The 19,408-nt window shown below is 48.4% G+C and overlaps 1 protein-coding gene across 1 annotated transcript; it reads left to right on the top strand.

Moving 5' to 3' along the window:
• Positions 1-518: 518 nt before the first annotated feature.
• On the top strand, positions 519-5,642 carry PtA15_11A546 (uncharacterized protein; the record flags this gene model as incomplete). The annotated part of the gene is made up of 4 exons (XM_053161465.1): positions 519-630; positions 818-1,349; positions 2,208-2,217; positions 5,070-5,642. The coding sequence occupies 4 exons, from the start codon at positions 519-521 to the stop codon at positions 5,640-5,642; spliced, it is 1,227 nt and encodes a 408-aa protein (XP_053025409.1).
• Between the last annotated feature and the right edge of the window lie 13,766 nt (positions 5,643-19,408).

The following is a 19,408-nucleotide window of genomic DNA, read 5'->3' as shown; positions in this document are numbered from 1 at the left end:
ATTCATCTTAATTACCATACACTTCAAATTGAATCGGTTAAGTGAATTTTGCAAACCATCTTTTACAACCCTTATGGGTTGTAAAACCGATGGGTTGTAAAATTCCATAGCCCCCGGGCTGTTATGCAATTTTACAACCCATAGGGCTAATTTGGACGTATGTAAATAAATAGGTTGCAAATAATAGTATGTAAAATTGCGTCAGACATGCATATGGACTAAATTCACAAACCATGTCTTGCAACTCTCGCATGATGCGGTTGTGAAATTACGTTACAAGCTTTGCATATGTAATTTCACAAGCTAAGTTCTTGCAACCTAGTATCGCATGCAAAATATGCTTTGTAAATAAGCTTTACAAGCCCGTGAGATATAATTTTACATCACATGTGAACTCAATTTGCAATCGATGCAACATACATACTAACTTCCAACTCTAACACTTCAAACTCTGACGCTAAGCAAACAAAGGTGATATCAGCGACATCAACAAGTCAACCGGTCGACGCTAGGCAAGAATGACTCTCCATCCCCTCCCACGCTTGAGTCAATCAACAGTTCACTCAAGCTCCCACCGCGATGGCGATTCCGACAGCAAGAACCCCAATGGCAAATCCGACTCCAACGACCGTCACCGACCCGAATGGCACGATTGAACCGGCCGCTAACACCAGCCCTTGACTGTTCATTCCGGAATCTAGCCCCATCACCCCAATTCCATCAAGCCCGATCACCCCAATCAGCCCCTTCAGCTTTGGAAATCTCATCCATCCCTTGATCCCACCCCTTAGTCCCATTGACTCGCCGTGCCCCTCAGATTTGAACAAGGAAACCACCACCGCTGACCCGCCAACACCTTGTTCTTCGTCTTCTGAAGAGATGCCGCTCTCGAACACCCCAAAACATACGAAATCGTCCGAAAAGATCAAAGTAAAGCCCCCAAAGAAAAACTCTCCGGCATTGCTCACGAAGAAAGGAAAAAAACAGAAATCACCCCCGTCGCCAATTGTCAAAAGAAAGCTATCCCAATCGAGGTCCAAGATTGTGACCAAGAGCGACGAGGACTCTGAGTATCAGCTCCCTGAAGCTTCCATCGCCTCTGAAGCATCCGAAACGTCTGAAGAGTCCTATTTGTCTGATCCTAACTCCCTTCCTGATGATTCGGACGACAAAGAACCTTCTTCGGACGACCAAGAAAATTTGCCCCCGTCGCCGAAGAACAGAACTAAATCTTCTTTTCGCCCGTCTTCGAAAAACAGGAAGAACGTGTCGCCCCCGTTGCCAAAGATCAGAAAGAACAGCCACCAAACTAAGATCAACAACGACCGCCACTATCAGCAGCCCGAGACGTCTGACTCTACCTCCTCTGATGATGCAGATGACGAAGGGGATGGCTCCGATGAAGATCAAGATGAAGATGACGATGCATTACCCAAGAGAAGACCGTCCGAGAAGGAATGGTTCCTTCCGGATATGAGCAAGTCGTACGAGACCTACATAGATCACGGGTGTACCCTCGACAAGCAAGGCTATCCGATCTACCCAAACGGAAGGACCACGTTTGTTTGCCTGCCTCAAGACAATGTCACCAACTTTGGCTCCGTTGGGTTTTCGAAGACCCAAACTACGAGCTATCGCAGCAACAGGACCTGGAAGGTGACACGCTACTTCTGTCTCGGAGCTCTGGTCTGCGATAACTCGTCATGCAAATGGACTGGGCCTCCCCCAACTGGAAAAGGAGGACAGGAAAAGCTGGAACAAGGGTGAGTCTTCTTCTCCTCTCCTGCCAGCGGTTTTTTGGACATATGGGTTGCAAACTAATTTTACAACTCATTTTTTACGATCGTTATTTTACAAACCATGCAGTAAAATCAAATGTCAAGGATTGGTAGGCAAGTGCAAAGGCACCGTTCGACATGTCAAATGTCCCGATTCCGTAGCGGTTCGAATCGACCACCATCTCCCATCAGGATGGGGGATCCTCCGGCATAAGGGCGTCCACCCTCATCCGTGGCCTGTCGCCAAGAAGCCCGACCCGCTTGCAAAGGAGGAATTGAAAGAAGAAATCAAGAAAAACCCCAAGGCTGGAGCTTTAAAGCTCAAGGTAACTATTTTCTCTCCCATTTCGTTTCTTTTCATTTTTGCAACCCTTCTTTTACAACCTTCATTTTTGCAACCCTTCTTTTACAATCCATTACATCCCATAGGTTTCCTCCAGTCTGATCTTGTTACCCTCCCATTCTTTGTAGATGGGGAAGCCCACCGATCCCCATTCAGCTTTCGGAAGTGTAGTTTCAATCCACGAGTCCTATCAGAACAGAGATCGGCTGGCCTATTACCGTCGATGCATCCTTGCTGAGTTAGGATTAGCTCCTGACAAACTCGGCGCCGGCGTGGGGGACAAATTCATATTGGACATGTTTGGATGGGCATCGTAAGTTGTTTTAATACATTTTATGTATAATTTTGATTGCATCTGACTAAGAATATTGTCTTTTCTCAACAGGCGGGGTCTGTGGATAATCTCCAGCTCGTTCATGCCAAAGGCCGAGCATTTCACCTTCCAGACAAAATGGATGTCAGATCGCTTGCTGGCTCGCGATAAGGACAACAAAGTGTACAGCGGCGGTCTCATCTCCGACGTGACTTACCGGTACTTCGAGACGGGATACCTATTGACGACGTCTATGTTCTGTGAAGATCTTAAACGATGGATACCTATTCAGCTCACTTGGATTCGAGGTCTTAGCGAACAATACTACAAAATCCACTTTGCTACACTCTTCCGGCAGTTTCTGGCGGCTCCGATCACCCCCGCCGAGAGGGACACACTAGTCCGCGAGGTCGTAGACTTCTCGTCAGCTCAAGTCGAGGGCTTCGTGTCCGCTTACCTCGAAGTATTCCGACAGGGAACTCGCAAAGAGGTCAGGGGCATGTTGAAAGGATGCCGCAAGCATTATCGCCAGTCAGTCACACGCATCAAACGCAACCGGTCGCTCATCACTGCGGATCAAGAGGTATGTATGATCTGTTGATTTTTCTGATTAATGATTCGCAAAATTCCATTTTGCGATGCATAATGGATTGTAAATGTGAATTTTACAATCTATATTGCTTTGCAAAATTCACTCATCGAAATTTACAAACCTTATTTATCATGCTGATTTTTTTGCTTTATGACTTACATATTCACAGGAGCCTTTCCGAAAGGCTTGTATGGGTCTCCTCGATCAGTCCGAGCCGGGTGATCAAACGCATGAGCAGAAGGTTGACTATATCCGTCGTCGTTTTCCTAAAGTCCGGAAATGGCTTGACTGGTGGACCGTTTCCGATATCGAGGCCCTTTTGTTTCCATCCCGAGAACAACGGCTTGAGGACACGCCCGATGGAGATGGACTTCCTGAGACTACAAATGCCCAGGAGAGCTTGCACCGGACATACTATCGGCTCAGGTAAATCTCCTTTACTGTTGGTGTATGTATTGAGCTGACATCCGACTCTGTTTGTTGCACTTTAGCGAAGGAAGGCAGTGCCTGATGGTCGGAATGATTGACCTCTACACATTCGTCGACATGCTGGAAAAGGACTGGTGTGCCGCAATGAAGGGCGTTCCAATCAAATACGGACGTGATAACAAAGACATCGGATCGACTTTAGGATTAGCCAAGAAGCGAAAGCAAGCCGAAAAGTTTGTCAACGATGGAAGACCACCGGACACGACTGACAGTCTGATCGAAGGGAATAAGAGAGCTAAGCTTGGACGGCCCCCAAACTCCAGAAACCACAACAAAAGCCTCTGGGCCGCCTATCCCTCCTATCGAGCAAACTCCGCCTCCAAAAAGAACAATCGTTGCTGGCTAGCAGCCGGATTGGAATCGATGTACGCATTGTTCTCCCCATTATGGCTTCGTGGGATCAGCGGAAAGGGAAAGGACCTCTTCACCCACTTAGCGCATCATTTCTCGTGTCGATCCACTGGTGAATTAAACGGAGGCTGCTCAATCCGATCGACTATAACCCAGGGCCAAAATCACCTGTTCGATGTTCTCAACGCACAATACCCTGCAAGCTTCATACCTGGGGCGTTCAGCTCGGCCGATTATTTCATGGAGCTAGTCCTCGATCCCAAACTCCACCAGAGCCCAGAATACAAGAAACTGTTCTCGATTCGCGAACGCAGGACGTTTACTTGTGAACTCAAGCCTGAAACACTCCAATCACATCCTACCCGAGCTTCCCAGACATTACATGTATTGACTATCAAGCCTCAGATGTTTGATTTGAATAGGATCCCGTATTCCGATGTTGCTAAGCTTGTGGAACTCTGGCAAACGACCGGTTTGATAAGTACCTCTGGCCTTGTGTGTAAGGCATGTCAAGAATCGCAGTTCCCGACCCACCCGAATACTAAGGCCAAGCCCAAAAGGAAGTCAAAGAAAGCGATAGTTTCGATTGGCACATCCAAGGATGAAATTTGCGTTAACGTTGGAGTCTCTCAGCCGTCGGCACACTATCTGATTGATTGTTGCAAGCTTACCTTTGACGACCTCCCTCCCCCTCTTCACCTCAACTTCCATGTTGAGGTCAGCCACATTGATGATGTGCCTCGCCGGGACAGCTTCATGGCCACAACTGATTGGCCTTTCAAGTTGAAAGTCGGAGGCCAAACTTACACACTCATTTCTCGCGGATACTGGAACAGAGCCCATTACTGGTGTAAGGTCCTTCGGAGCGCCAATATCTCCGCTGAAAAAGGTAGTTTGACGGCTGTTTGGATGCATAACGATGGCGAGAATGACGGCTATGCTCAGCAAATCAATCGAGTGCCGAGTTCTATTGCTGGAGCCGAGATGTATACGGCGTGGGTCTTGTATTCACGTACGTGGAATGAATCCGAGGAAGAATACGTGGACAGCTCAATCCAAAGGATTCTGGAAGACAATCCAGATGCTGCTGGGGATGTCCCCTTCAAAGAAATGAAATCGATATTGAACATATCACACAACTCCACCTCGATCGCACACCGGGAAACCAGTTCCTCAAGCCAACGACCGACTTCAAACAACAAGGACGACGTTGAACAAACCCCTTCATCTGGCAAAAAGAAGGAGAAGGCGAAATCTGCGTCTGGCAACAAGAGAACAAAAGGAAACAAGAAGAAAATCCAGAAGAAGTCCGCCTCATTCAAGGAATCCGAAGAGGCAGAAGTCGAGTCGGATGTGGCCCATATTCTTCAAGCCGACGACTCATTCCTTGGTAATCAGACGGCCGGCGACGAATCCATTGCGAATCACACCGCCGAAGGTTCCTTCCTTGCCAATCAAACGGCCGGCGACGCGTCTTTGCTTGATCAGACGGCCGAGACAGCCTGCGACGATTCCTTGCTTAATCCTGGCGACGAAACCATTCAGACTGGGGAAGACGAATCCTTCCTGGCCAATCACACTGCCGCTGCCGAAGAGAATTCCGTACAGTCTCAGAAGCCACCTCCAAAGTCTCAGCCTGCCTCACGACTTCGATTACTGCTCAAATTGCCTAAGTTACCTGCCTCAGGTGATGAATTACGTCCCGATTCAAAGCCTCCAAGCCCGCCCTTACCACCTGAAAGCGCAAGACGGCGATCTACCCGCCAAAAAAAGTGATACTGCTTGTTTTCACTTCTTGTTTCCTTGTTTCTTTTCTGTTCTGTTTTCCTTTTTTCCTGAGTGATTGATTGACTTGCAAAGTATCCCAAGTTTCTTTCTTGCTCAATTTTCCACTTGTGCCTCGAAAAAAATCATTTTTTTGTGAGGTTTGTAAGGTAAGGGTTGTAAAATTACATTTTGCCCCTTAGTTATTTCTATTTCACAAACCATATATTGCAATTCATAATGGGTTGCACGCCAATGGGTTGTGAAATTGTTAATTTGCAAGTTATAAAGTAATTTTGCGGCAGATATATCTTGCAATCCATATGGTTTGTAAAAAATGAGTCGTAAAATTGCTCTTCAGGCCATCCTGGGACAAATTTGCAATCTAAATATTGCAATCCTTTTTTTTGCAACTCAGATTTTTTCTTGATGGGTTGCAAAAATCCATAAAATGACACATTTTGTGGATTTTTGCATCCCTGCGGTTTTACAACCTATAAGGGTTGTAAAATATGGGTTGCAAAAAAACAGCGACCCAAATTGAATTATGCTTTGATTGTGGCCATTGTTTCTTAGTGTTTTCAACTCCATTTCAGTTGTTTTCCAGTTGACTTCTGCATGACTTCTGGATGGTTTATGCATGAATCCAAGATCAGTTTCAAATCATTTGTGAATTAGTTCCAGAATTTTTCATTAATTCTTGCACTACTTTCATCAAAGGCATCCAGCACAGTTACGGAAAAAGGGTACAGTATGGCACTCTCTGGAGAGTGCGTCAAAATCTCCCCTGGTGTGAGGGATTGAATGATCAGCAAACATTCAGTAAGTATCAACAATAATATTGCATGACAGACAACATGTTGAGAATTGAACTCAGCCAACTGCACAAAGAAAAGAGCTTCTGAGAACAGTGCTTGAGAGAGGGGCAGTGAGGATGGGGAGCTCACCGGATGCGGCTCAAGGTACAACGCGGAGTGAAGAGAGGAAGAACCAATGACTGGATTGCTTGTATCAGGCACTAATATAGACTAGATACAAGACATGGAGTTGTGGTTGTGACCATAATGAATATAAAAGAGATTGAATAGAAGATTCTTGAACTCTGAGAGATATCACAAATGAGTCAGGACTGTCACAAGCAGAGCGCGCACAAGAGAATAAGGGGAATTGGGAAAGATTGATAATCTAATCTTGGCAGGGAACAAGGTCACAAGGCAAGTACGGATACAATCATGACCACTAACTACACCAGATCATAAGATGTGATTGAACATAAGAAGTGAAAGATGGTGAATCAGATGGAATCATTTGAGAGTGAGCAGGTGTCAGCCTGTAGGTAACTAACCGTGTCTGAGAGGGTTGTTACTAGCAACAACACTGGGTCACTACGCTACGCTATTTCAGCGCTACGCGTTAGCGTAGCGGCAAAAAGCGCCCATCTATTTTGCATAGCGTTAGCGCGCTGTTAGCGCCGCTACGCTGCGCTAATTTCCAGCGGCGCTAACAGCGCGCCAATTCTTTGTTAGCGTTAGCGCGCCGCTACAGTCGCTACGCTACGCTGCGCTGCGCTACAGCGCTTTTAGCGGAAAAAAAGCCCTTTTTTCCCGCTAAAGGCGCTGTAGCGCAGCGTAGCGCGCGCTCTTTTGCGCCCTGCATGTGTAGCGTTGGCGCAATTGCGCGCATCTGCACTAACGCTACACTATCAGCTAAAATAGCTGCGCACCGCGTGCGCGTAGCGTTAGCGCATATGCGTGCAATTGCGCTAACGCTACGCTAAAAAATAGCGCATTTGCGCTGCGCTACGCTACGCTAACCGCTATGGTTAGCGTAGCGACCCAGTGTTGCTAGCAAGATGATAGTGTAAGATGCCAAGGATGGGCCAATGGGTTCGTGGTAAGACCTGTAAAATTTTTCACTCTATCAGTAATCTTGACTGAGAGGCTTGCTCAATTAAGGCGCATCCAGATCAACACAGGGTGTTAATAGGCATCCAAGGAATAACTCAACTTGGGTTCGTGGTTTTACCTACAGAAAGGTAAGGGTAATCAAGAGTTGATGTTATTCCTGAATTGAAATATGGGTGAGAATGAAGGCACTGTTTAACTATGTATGTGTTAAACCTTGCTATAATAATATTCTGAGGGATAAACAGTCCTGGGGGGCGTGTTTATATAGAGGGGGAAAGAGCAGGAGGGAATATGAGGCGCTTGGAGGCGCTTCAGGACCAGGGGGGAACTGGAAGCACTCAAGGGAAGCAGATCCTCATGAGGATCAACATTGGAAATGATCAGGGCAGTGTAATGATCAGTACTGATCCTAGATCAGTAGCAGTGCACACTAGCTGATCATAACCAATCAGTGATTCCATTCAGTGCTCTTTGAATTGGATTACATCATGTATTTTTTATGTATTTATATCATAACCAATATGTTATGTAAATAGGTACTGAGGCGTAACAGGGGATAAATGAGTGATACCTGTCTTGGGGTATTTCACATGTACAGTAATATTACAATGTATTGTAATCTTACTGTTTGCACGTAACTTAACTCTCATAACAACAGTACATTATGGTAACTTTATTTAACTATGGTTATCTGTAATGTAATGTATAACAAGAGTACATTCTTAAGCTTGTATCTAATGATATACATATAATGTAATAAAGGTGTAAAGGAATGTACTATAAGTAATGTGAACAATTGCAGGTACTTGGTATGTGTAAGGTACTGTGACATGTACTCTGTGGCTGACAGCAGGAAGGGGAATGAGGTAGAAGGCAGAAAAGGAAGAGACCTGAGGACAGAAACTCAACACAACAGAAAAAAAAATACAGACACTGGGACGTTGTTTGAGTGCCTGAATTGTGGCCGGCGGATGAGATGAAATTGATTACAGGTCGGAAGGCAGTTGGAGGTCCCAGCAACAGTTGGGCGGATTGAGACTTTGGGTGGGTGTGATCTGTTTTATTGCAAATTCCAGGTAAGACAGCTGACAGGAGCTGTAAGCAGTTGTGCGTGATGAAGCTTGAAGGTGCATGAACTTTCTGGCAGCTTGGTTTGGTTTTGCCCTGCTCAAAACTACATCCTAACCCCATAACTTGCGGGCGAGGCCAATTTTCAAATAGCACCGGGTCCAACCTTTTCCGGAAATCTACATATAAGTAAAGGAATAGCCTGTCCATTCTAACCTGGACGCCGCGGGGAGGTCTGGCTTGGGTTAGGAAATCCCGGGTGGGGATGTCACACGACCTTCCACGTGTGCTCCCTACGGGCCCTGCCGCACCTTCATGCTTGGAGGACGCGGTAGCGGGCCGCACCGCGCTCTCTTTTTGTCTAAGTGTGCCACAGATAATTGCTCACATAGTGAGAGCCCCGGAAGTCAGGGAGTGACTTCCCAAGACTCTTGTGTGTGGGACGGGGGGAGGAATTGTCCCCGGTCCTTGAACTGCGCTCCTGCAACGCCCCCCATCGTACAGAGTGTCCAGGGAGGGGGTACTTGACGGGGAGAAGTCCTGGAGGGAGAGGAAGGCAGTGGACCGGATCCTCCCGGAGCAGAAAGCCCCCGGAGGGTGTGAGGGCGAAGGTGCTAGACCCATAACTCCGGCTCGGGAGAGCTCGGAGCCGGACGCCTTCGTGGACTCTGCTCTTGCCCAGGCTAACCAGTCTGAGTGGGAACTATAGATTGCGACAAGTGAGAGAGGGGTTTAATTGTCCCAACATTCCTGTAGCTCTAGTAAGATGTTGTTCGTGTTGGTGTTCTCCGCGTCGGAGTAATCCCTGATGTAAAGCTTGTAGCAGTCTGAGGTCCAACGGCCGAGCCAGCGGACGCCATCCTTGGGGATCCCAGCTGCCAGGAGGAAGGAGGTACCTCCAACCCTGAAGGAGTGACCGGATATCCCTGAGCACCCGTTTTTGTTCCAAAAATGTGATAGGGCTCGACAGGCGGCGGGTTTGGTGATGTGCATCCTTGTGCCAGCTTCCCAGTATCCAAACAGAGAGGTGTCGAGTCCCGCGGCGTTTTTGATCCTTCTTTTGAGAGCTAAGATGGGGCATATCATCATCTTCCTCGCTGCCAGGTGGAGCTCTTGCTCTTCTCCTGGGCCGGCCGTCTTGGCTCCTTGCACGATCACGGTAGCCCTCCTCTTGAGGTTGACGGTCTGAAAACTGACGTCCTTGACTAGCACGGAGGCCAACTCGCGGAGGGGCCCAGTCTTGTCGTTGTAGGTGAGTTCGCCCAGCCTCGCTAAGCCCCAGAAGGCGACGATGACCAAGTCTAGTAGGGCCTTTTGGAACTCGGTTCCTTTGATCCACGCCTTCATAAGCAACACAAGGTGCCGGATCATGACCGCTTTCTTCTTTGGTTTCGAAGATTGCTCGGCATCTATGTAGGCTGAGGACTTTAGCAGGGTGTTGACTTTGTTTTTTGTTTTGTAGGGGTAAGCTGTGTTGTACATTGTGTGCCACATCTGAATCCCCACCAGGTATTTGGAGAGCGTCACTGAAGACACTTTGTGGGAGGCTTGACACTCAAACGTCCGGGCTGCCCAGTAGCAGAAGTCATAGATGTCTTTGGCAGTGAGAGGGAGGTGGAATGGGTTCCGGTTCGTGCTTTCCGCAAATTTGAAATACTTCTTGACGGCAGAGTTGTAGCAGGTCAAGGTGTTCCACTGTTACCCCAGGAGGAAATGCTTGTCTTGGGTGGAGAGCTCTCTGGGGTTCGTCCCCCTCTTTGCGAGGGTTGTAAGACTGGCTAAGTGGTCTGTGGAAGGCATGCTTTGGGGGGACGGGTTGGTAGCACGGTGGTCTTTCCTCACAAAGGATAGTAGGAAGGCCAGAAGGGATTCATTGCATAGCTTTATAGGTTTTTATGTTCAGGACGGGGAGGAGAAACAAGAGAAGAACACCGAGAGGGGTTGAAACAACACGATAGGGGAAAAACGGAAGCTACACTTGGAACAGGTGGTATTCTAGGTCCCATGGGACCACCACCGCCACCTGAAACATCTTGACATGTTTGGACCTATCTCCACGTGATAAGGCGTCCGCCGCATTCTCTTTTGATGTGACGTGTTGCAAGACGATGTTGATTTCCATATCTACCAGCGTCTTCTGAATGACCTTCCATTCTTCGTTGACTGCGGGGTGTTTGGATTTCTGTTTTTGGATTACCATCTCCGTCGTTGTATTGTCTGTCCAGACAATCAACGTTTTCCTGGGCCGGATCCCCATTTCTTTGAGGAGGAGGAGGCCAAGTCTCATTGCAACCATCTCTAGCCAGGCGATATCTCTTTTTGGTTCTGGTCCTTGGTCCCAACCTTGAGCCAATTGAAATTGGGCCCACCTCTTGCCTACAAGGACACCTATTCCGAAGCTGGTAGAGGCATCCCCCACCCACCCAATTTTGATGGGGTCCGGATTCTGGATCATCCTTGTCTCCTTGTAATGAAGGAGCATGGATAGCCAGTACTCGAGGTCAATCTGCGCGTCTTTGGGGAGGGTGCAGTCGGTCCTCCTGTGTATCCAGCCATTCATCCACTGGTATAGGCTATTGAGGTAGCATTGTAGCTGTGGGAGGATGTACGAAACATGGTTTAGATGTCCCGCCAGCTGTTCCACTTGAGCAAAGGTGAACTCTGCACCTGGTACAAGGAAGGCTTCCACCTGTTGTACCCTTTGGTACTTCTTGTCGTCCAGGAGTTGTACCGTCTTCTTGGTGGCTTTCCAGACAAAACCAATGTATTTTTGCTCCTCTCTGAATGGCGAGAACTTTGTTGCGTTTGTCTTGACTCCCATGAGTTGTTCTGATCTTGCTAAAATGTGGTTCATTTCCACTTTGGAGTGGGTTGTCTTGACGAATAGATTGTTGTCGACCCAGCGGAAGATGTTGACGAGGTTGAACTCTTTTTTCATGAGCTCCTTCCATGCGTCCGCCGGTCGGCCAAACGAACCGCACCCTGCAACTCCGCCAAAAGCAATTCGGGTGTTGATTAGAATCCCGCCGTTAAAGTCTTGCACCATCAGGTATTGCCATTGATCTTTTGACGTTGGGATTTGGTGTTATGCCTCCTCCCAGTCAAAGATTGCTAGGAGAAGGGGCTGGGTTTGGCTGCAGAAGAACCAGGATGTTGATTTGAAGTCATCCCAGGTTGTTATGTAGTTGAGTTTATCTACAAACGAGTTGACTGAGGTGACGAGTGTGTTATTTCTGGGGAAGGACAAGTCATTGATTGGCCGCACCGTGCTGTCGCTGTTTACTGCTGCCCCCAGGGGGTTTGTCCTGAAGAAGTTGTATCTTTCCGTCAGTTGTTTGTGTGTGAAAGGTCCAAACATTCTTCCTGCGGCAATTTCTTTTGCTATTTTGGCTTCAATTTTCTCTCTCGCTAACAGAGCTCCGTGGTGGTTGTGGGGAGTGTAGTATGGGACTCCCGGACCTAGGTTGTGTTCTGGGATCCCTTGGTGGAATCCCTCCCGGAAGCCGCAAATGATGTCGCCGTATTCTTCTGCTAGCCCGGCTCTGAGGAGGGCTGTCTCCCACTCCTCCACGTTCATCTCACAGGACACATGTGTCGGCCATCTGGGGTGTGCTGGGTTGAGTTCAACTCGCGCCAGTGTCTCTTCTGTTTCACAACAGCTCGTGTCTTCTGGTGACTCTTCCCTAATGGGGCACACAGGATTCATGGGTGTCAGGGGTGGACTCTTATATTTTATTGCTTTTTGTGTTTCAACCTATTACAAGTGTTGGATGGAGAGGGGGGAATGCAGATGAGGAAAAGGAAGGAGAGGGGGAAGGAGCTTCTGGGAAGAGGAGGGGTGAGTGTATGAAAGATAGAGGGGAGCTTGGCGGGCTGGTGTCGCTAGAAAGGGGCAGTTCTAGATAAGGACACATGGACGTTAGGGTGGGGGTGGTAGGTTGGGGTTTGGAAATGAGGATGAGATGGGGAACCTACTGGTCACGGTTGCGGTTACGTACGCTTCCTCCGTTATGGTTCAGGTTAAAGTTGTTCCCTTTATAGCTGCTGCCGGGCGGGCCTTGGCCCTGATTGGGTTTCAAGGGGAGGGAGGTATGGCCTGGGATGGCGGCTGAGGAAGAGTGTTCTTCTTTGGCTGCTTTCTGGCTTGGTTTGGCCTTTGGTGGATTGGGTTGGGCTGGGGCGTTGGATCGGTTGGCCTTCAAAGGACGGATTCCCTTCATTGGGTCGCCCCCCACCTTGCCGTCGCCTATTGCGTACGGGTTGTCTGCGAGGCCAATTTCATTGAAGTCTTGGCATGTCAAGATTGCTTTGTCTACAGTTTCTTGTTTGAATTGGTAAATGTACGAGAAGGACTCTTCTCCGTTCTCCTTGACCCGGAAGGCAAAAGCGTTGTTCCTGATCCGTATGTTGTACCGGAGGGCTACCATGAAGCCTTGCTTTCTGTGGAGTTTGTCGCAGTGTTCCTTGTGGGCCAGGATCCACTCTGCGAGGACAGGATAGTGATATCTGTCTTGCATTGTTAAGTGGAAAACTCTGTGATTGAGCGTCCAGTCAGAGAAGTTTTGCAAGAATTTGTCCGGCACCAGGAACCTATGGTATTGGAGCCCTTTCTCGGAAGCCGTCTCTTCAATCTTTGGCTGGTTCTTGGAGTGTTCTGCCAGCGCCTTCACTTGCCATTCTCGGTTGAAGATGGTCAGGGGAAGGGGACCTTTGCATTTGAGGAGGAGCTTATGGAAATAGGGGGGGAATCCGCCATTGTCGTGGGAGTTAGAGTGACCTGCGATGAACTTTACGTTCCGCACCTGTGTCGTTTCTCCGTCTGGGGTCGGTCTCTTTTGGGGGATGGCTGGAGGAGTGGAGATGATGGGGCCTGCATGGATCAGTCCGGTCTTCTGGCCGTTTGATTTCTGATCCGCTAGAACCGCTTCGTACATCTTCATGTACCTCTTGACTTTGGCGTTGTCTCCGTCATTCTTGGCTTTGACTATCTTGGCCATCAAGATCGCTTGGGCTTTGCGGTTTGTCTCTGCCGCCAACTTCTCGCCGTCTTTGTTAGACGCAGAATTTCCGCCGGCCGTCTTTGGCTCTGTGGGTTTATTTGGAATTCAAACTTGGTTAGTTTTATCCATCAATTTCTTGTTTGTTACGACTTTTGCACTTACCACAAGCGGGAGCAAGGATCTCTGCGATCTCTGGATCCCTGATTTGGGGATCTTCTTTGACTGTCTCTGCTCTCGGAGCTGTTGCGATGTTTTTCGCCGCGGCGCGGGTTGTTGGCTTGCTGGCTTTCGCTGGTTTTGCGGCCTTTGGGGGTTTGGGGTTCGGGCCTGGGGCTTGTGACGGTGGTGCTTGTTGGCTGCCATCTGTGTCTAGCTCTTGGGTTGGGTTCGGGGTTTGGGGCTTTCCTCACCTGCCGCTGGGGCAGTTTGTTGGGCAGCGGCTTTAACCGTGTTTGTCGTATCTTGGATGTTTAGTCCAGACATTTGCAACGTATGGTTTGGAGTGAGGGGATGCGGGGAAGATAAGGTTGTGGTGGGAAGATTATGTAACGGAATTGGGTTTGAATGGAGGAAGTCTAACTAAGGTTTCTACTATGAAATCTCTGCAAAAATTCTTGACCAAAGGTGATCCAGAGAGCGCTGGAGGAAAGTTTAAAAGTGCGCAAGAGGAGGACGGAGCGGAGGGAAGTCTGTGGAGGGAGGAGAGGGCTCTGGGGGAGCTACAGACCCTGAGCTCCCTGAGAGGTAGCTGACAACCTCCCCTGGTCCCTGTAAGCCGCTATCTCCGGTGTCCGGCGCCTTTGGGCGCGTACAGCTGTCAAAGCCTTGTGCGTGCTCAGGCTTTGGCGTTTACAGGGAGGGGCTGGATGGTTGTCAGCCGCTGGCTAGTTCACACAGCGCCAACACTGACACGGCACGCGCCGCGGACAATGCGAGACACGTCGCAAACAATGCAAGCGTGCGCAAATGTTAGGATTCAATACAATTGAATACCGGTGATAGATTGTCGTGCTTGGCTGAGACATATCTCCCAGTTGTTGCGCTCAAGTGAGCACAATCCACGTGGATTGTCTCCTAATATGTGAAGATACAAAAGACCGCCTGATTCCTAAGGCATAAAAGCTCGGGACCTGAGCGCAAGCAAAGGTCCCCCCAGATTATTATTTAGATTACCAAGCCCATCATCCTTGTTTGATACAACAACGACCGGGGCTTTTATCTAGTTACATCTCAACCTTCTTATATTTTCAATACTCTTTCCTCCTTGACTCCCTCGCCTCCGCTTCCGTCGCCTCATCCGCCTACACCGTTGACTCCTCCGCTACTCTTCTCTCCCACTTCTTTCTTCTCGCCACTCGCTACCTTACCAGGTAAGCTAGAGTTTTCCTTTTACAAACCTTCTTAGGTTCAGGTACGACTTAGCTCTACCAGCCCCTCCCCTGGAGGCGCGGCTTTCTCCTCCCGCTCCGCGGTTGAGTTTGAGCGTGTTTTCCTCTTTAGGAACTCACAACTTGTCCTTTTCCATTCAGGGCGTCGCCACTCCAGAGACGCGCCCTGACAACGGTTCCATGGACTCCACCCACCTCCGGCTATGCTCCCGGTAACACAACAGAAAAGCCTCTGGGGGCCAAACAAACCTGTTCAAAAATCTGACAATGTGAGTAACGCCGGCATCAATACCCTGTATAAATTTCTGTCATTCAAATGCTCTTTTTGTATTGACGAGTCCATTCAACCCTGTTCAAGCAGCTTTGGAGACATCACCCAGACAGTCAGACCGCTTGAAGTTTGAACGGACTACAGTTGCACAAGGCATCCTACCGTACAGCCTCACCCGCAACAAGACATTTCAAATGCGGGCCGGATCTACGACTCCGCATATGAGCATTATGTCATGTAAATGACATTTTTGAGCTACTTGGAGGTTCTAGATTCCAGTTCTATGAGGGCGAAGGTTTCTGACCAGCCAATTTTTTTTTTTTTTTTGGGGGGGGCTCACATTACGGACACTGGCCTAAATACATACTGTAAAGCCATATTTATGGGCTTACATATGCTAAAGCCATATGTATGTATGTGTTACACCTGTAATACCATAGATTAGACCATCGGAGGACCTCTGATCCCGGTGATGACCGGTCAGCCGGTCATCACAAAGGCGAGGATACAACCTCTTGATGACCGGCTGACCGGTCATCAAAAGGGTTTATCCTCTTCAATGGCCAGCTGAGCGGTCATCAACAGGGATACAACCCCTCTCAATGGCCGGCTGTGACCGGTCATCGACAGGGATATAACCCCTCTTGATGGCCGGCTGACCGGTCATTGACGGAGATACAACCCCTCTTAATGGCCAGCTGTACAACCTCTCAATGACCAGTCAGCCGGTCATCAAAGAGGGTAAAACCTCTTGATGACCGGTCAGCCGGCCACCAAAGAGGATAAAACCTCTTGATGACCGGTCATTAATACCGGGAAAAATTAAAAACTCAGACCCTGGAATTCCGGACGGGGTCCCCCGGGGGTATTTCTTGTACGGTAGGATGCCTTGCGCAACTGTACCTGACCTCTGTCTCTTGGGATGTACATATTTATGGTGTTCAAAGTTGGTTTGCATAATTTTATGCATGCATAAATCATATGGGAAACGTCCCATCACCCGCTCCTCTACCCGGGCCTCTAGAAGCAGACGCAACAACACCGAAGAGCTCTACATGTGATTGATTGTCTCCAAGCAACAGGCGGACATCACCAGGGCCCGCGCTGAGGCCAGCAAGATCAAGATTGCTTACATGAAGGAGTTAAGGGAGCATGGCTTAGGATTCGATGAGATCGAGGCCAAGGCAATACTCGAGTTCCCCCAATTAGCCAACATGGATGCCGGAGATGATGAATCCGCTGACGAATCCGACGACTCTTCATAGTTTCTTACGTTCCTCTTTTTCCAGTTTTCCATCTGTTTCCTATTCTCATCGTTGTAAAGGACTGAAGCCGATGACCAATTTCCACTTCCTTCATTCATCTCCTGTGTAACAGCCACTTTCCACTTCTCTCTCTCTCTCCAATGGCCACTTTTCACTTGTTTCTCGTCCATTGTCATTTTTCCAAACAACTGAGGTCAATGAAATTACATCTGCCTGCGAGCAAATCTATGTACAAACGTAGTTTTGGAACGAATTGTCAGAGCGAAGTATACAGTGGACGCCCCCAAAACCAAGCAAGCAAGCTAAGCTCGCTGCACATTTCATGGCAATTCACTTTTGGCGGGCACTGTCAAAAGATCCCTGCCAGTCTGAATTGAAAAATTTGGACCGATCTTATCATATCTTGATCCCGTTCGCCTACCGGCTGCTGATGAAACCGCTGAATCTCGAGATCTGGACACGGATCCTTCTGGTCTGGCGCAACCTGTGGCACGAGGAAAGGGAGATTCCCATTGCATTTGCAAGTAGCAAGCGGTCAACCGATGAGGTATTGAAGAAATTCATGTGGATCTCGAGTTTCATCTGTGAATTGACAAAGCCTGAGTTGTACAGATCAGGCCCATCTGCTAGAGACGCAAACTCGTTCCGTTTCAAACGACCGGAAAGTAGGATTATGAAGATATTATCGGATGGAAGAGAAAAAACCAAATTAGAAATATATGGCTCGCAGAAATTGGCAATCCAACACCTGAAAGAAATGATGGTCAAGGAGCTTGGGCTGGAGAATCGAGATTTGGAGGTTGAAGGAGGGGTGTCTGTTATTTTTTTGTATTTTAATTCATGACATAAGATAAAGAAAACAGTAAAGAATTATACATAAACAGAGAAATGAAAGGGAGGTTTGGATAAGAAACAAACAGAAAAGAAGGAAAGATATCAAGAGTCTAGGTACTCGATGACCTCGGCAAACACTTGATCTCGCCTTTGGGTGCCAATAGCACTACGATCCTGCCGGGCTCCATCATTGTTGGAATCGATGTCGTCCACATCGCCCTGATAAATGTCAGGGGAATCATCACGAAGGAGGAAATTGTGGAGGATCACACATGCAGATATCCAATGTGTGATACTCTCCATCGTTCCAGCTGAGCTGAGGTCTTTCCGAAGTCCGCGTAAGCTTTGGAATCGTCCTTTCAAGATCCCAATGCAGTGTTCGTTACAGACGCGAACTGAGCTGAGATGCCGGTTGAATCGCTTTCGCAGTCGAGACATGGCTCCATGGGGTGGCCGTTTGAAAGCTGGCACAACATTTGACTTGGCCAGAAATCCCAAATCGGAAAAAAGATACTGCCCGGGGGTGAAGAGTTCATTTTCGTTAAGCTTGAGCTCGGTGTTCTCCCAGAGGCGAGTATCATGGCAACAGCCTGGGCAGGGAGGGAAGCAGTTAGACATACTGCAGATAAACAACAATCCAAACAAACAAGGGGAGAGACTCACCAGGGAAACCGGTCATGTAGTACGTGATTCGCTTTTCTTCATCGCAAACTACCAAAGCTGCCAGTTCATAATAGCCTTTCTGCGAGTAGTAGTCTTGAGGGTCGATGGAGGGCTTGTCGTACAGAGGGAAAAGTGTGCCATTGATGAAGCCGACACAGTTCCGGAAACCTGTGAAGCTGGAAATTCGAGAGGCAAGTGCTCGACGTGCTTGAACATCAGGCCATTGGACATATTTTCTATAAATGTATGGAACAGACAAACAAAAATCAGTAAAAATGAGTCTATAGCTAGATGGAAACCGTGAAAAGAAGCACTTACTTCTCAAGAGATAGTATGGCCTCAATTGTTCTTGAACAGTACAAGATTACTGCCCCCTCCGATATTCGGAAGAAGCGGGCTAGCATACCAACCGAAGCACCGTTACCATACAATCCCATCCGCTTCAGGGTAACCATGAGCTGCTCGCGCACAGGACGTTGAGGGATGTTGGAATTGTTTTGGAATACCGGATGGTCTTCGATTTCGGAGAGGAGACGGAAGAAGTAGTGTTGCGACATCCTAAATTCCTGTTTGAAGCGCAGTTCGTCGAGACTGAAGAGATACTCGGTATTGTCCAGAGCACAAGGCAGTCGAGTTCTGGGAGCCAGGTAGCGATGTTTTTTAATCAAGATGAGTGTGACAATGGCTTCCTCCAAGTCACTGTTCTCGCTGGAGTCGGAATCGTCATTCAGGGCTGATTCAATAATGGCACCCTGTACTTGTGTTTGGATGAGCTGGTTGAGGCGATGTATTGTTGAGGCTCTTTCGGTATGTCTCGGCATTCTTGGAGGGGGTGTATGGGTGTGCTCTGAGGGCGAAGGGGTGGTGAACCGTCTCGAATTGTGAATGCTGGGTGTATGCGTTGAGCTGGACAGAGGTCTGCCAGGCGCGCCAAAGTGGGGGGCTCAGAGTAAGTTTGAAGTTTGGCGGGGGGCAAGTCAACATGCAATTTGACTTGCATGCGCGCGCAAGTCTACTTTGAATCCCACTAGTGTATAAGTCCCTCCTTCGGAGGGTCCCTGCGGGACAGCGTCCCCCCTCCACAAAGAGAGGGACTTAGTTAAGTTAGACTCGCTGAGTCCGTTCAATTTAACCAACTCCCTTCAACGGACTCGCTGATAGATGTGTCCACTCCACTCAAAGGACTCTCTTAGGGATGGTCACCCAGTCCATTCAAGCAGATTGCTTGGGTGGACATCCACACCTAATCAATCTCCATGGGTAATGGACCTCAGAAACATCCATTTCCACTATGGCCTGTCCCCAAGTCCGTTTGAGCAGACTCAAGGGATTTATTATTCCACACCCCCTGGAGCCGCAAATTTGGGGGCTATTGTACAATA

The sequence above is a fragment of the Puccinia triticina genome, chromosome 11A (genome assembly GCF_026914185.1).
Source record: "Puccinia triticina chromosome 11A, complete sequence".
Taxonomy (NCBI): Eukaryota; Fungi; Basidiomycota; class Pucciniomycetes; order Pucciniales; family Pucciniaceae; genus Puccinia; species Puccinia triticina.
The sequence above is the reverse complement of the archived record's forward strand: the minus strand, read 5'-3'. Positions and strand labels throughout refer to the sequence as shown.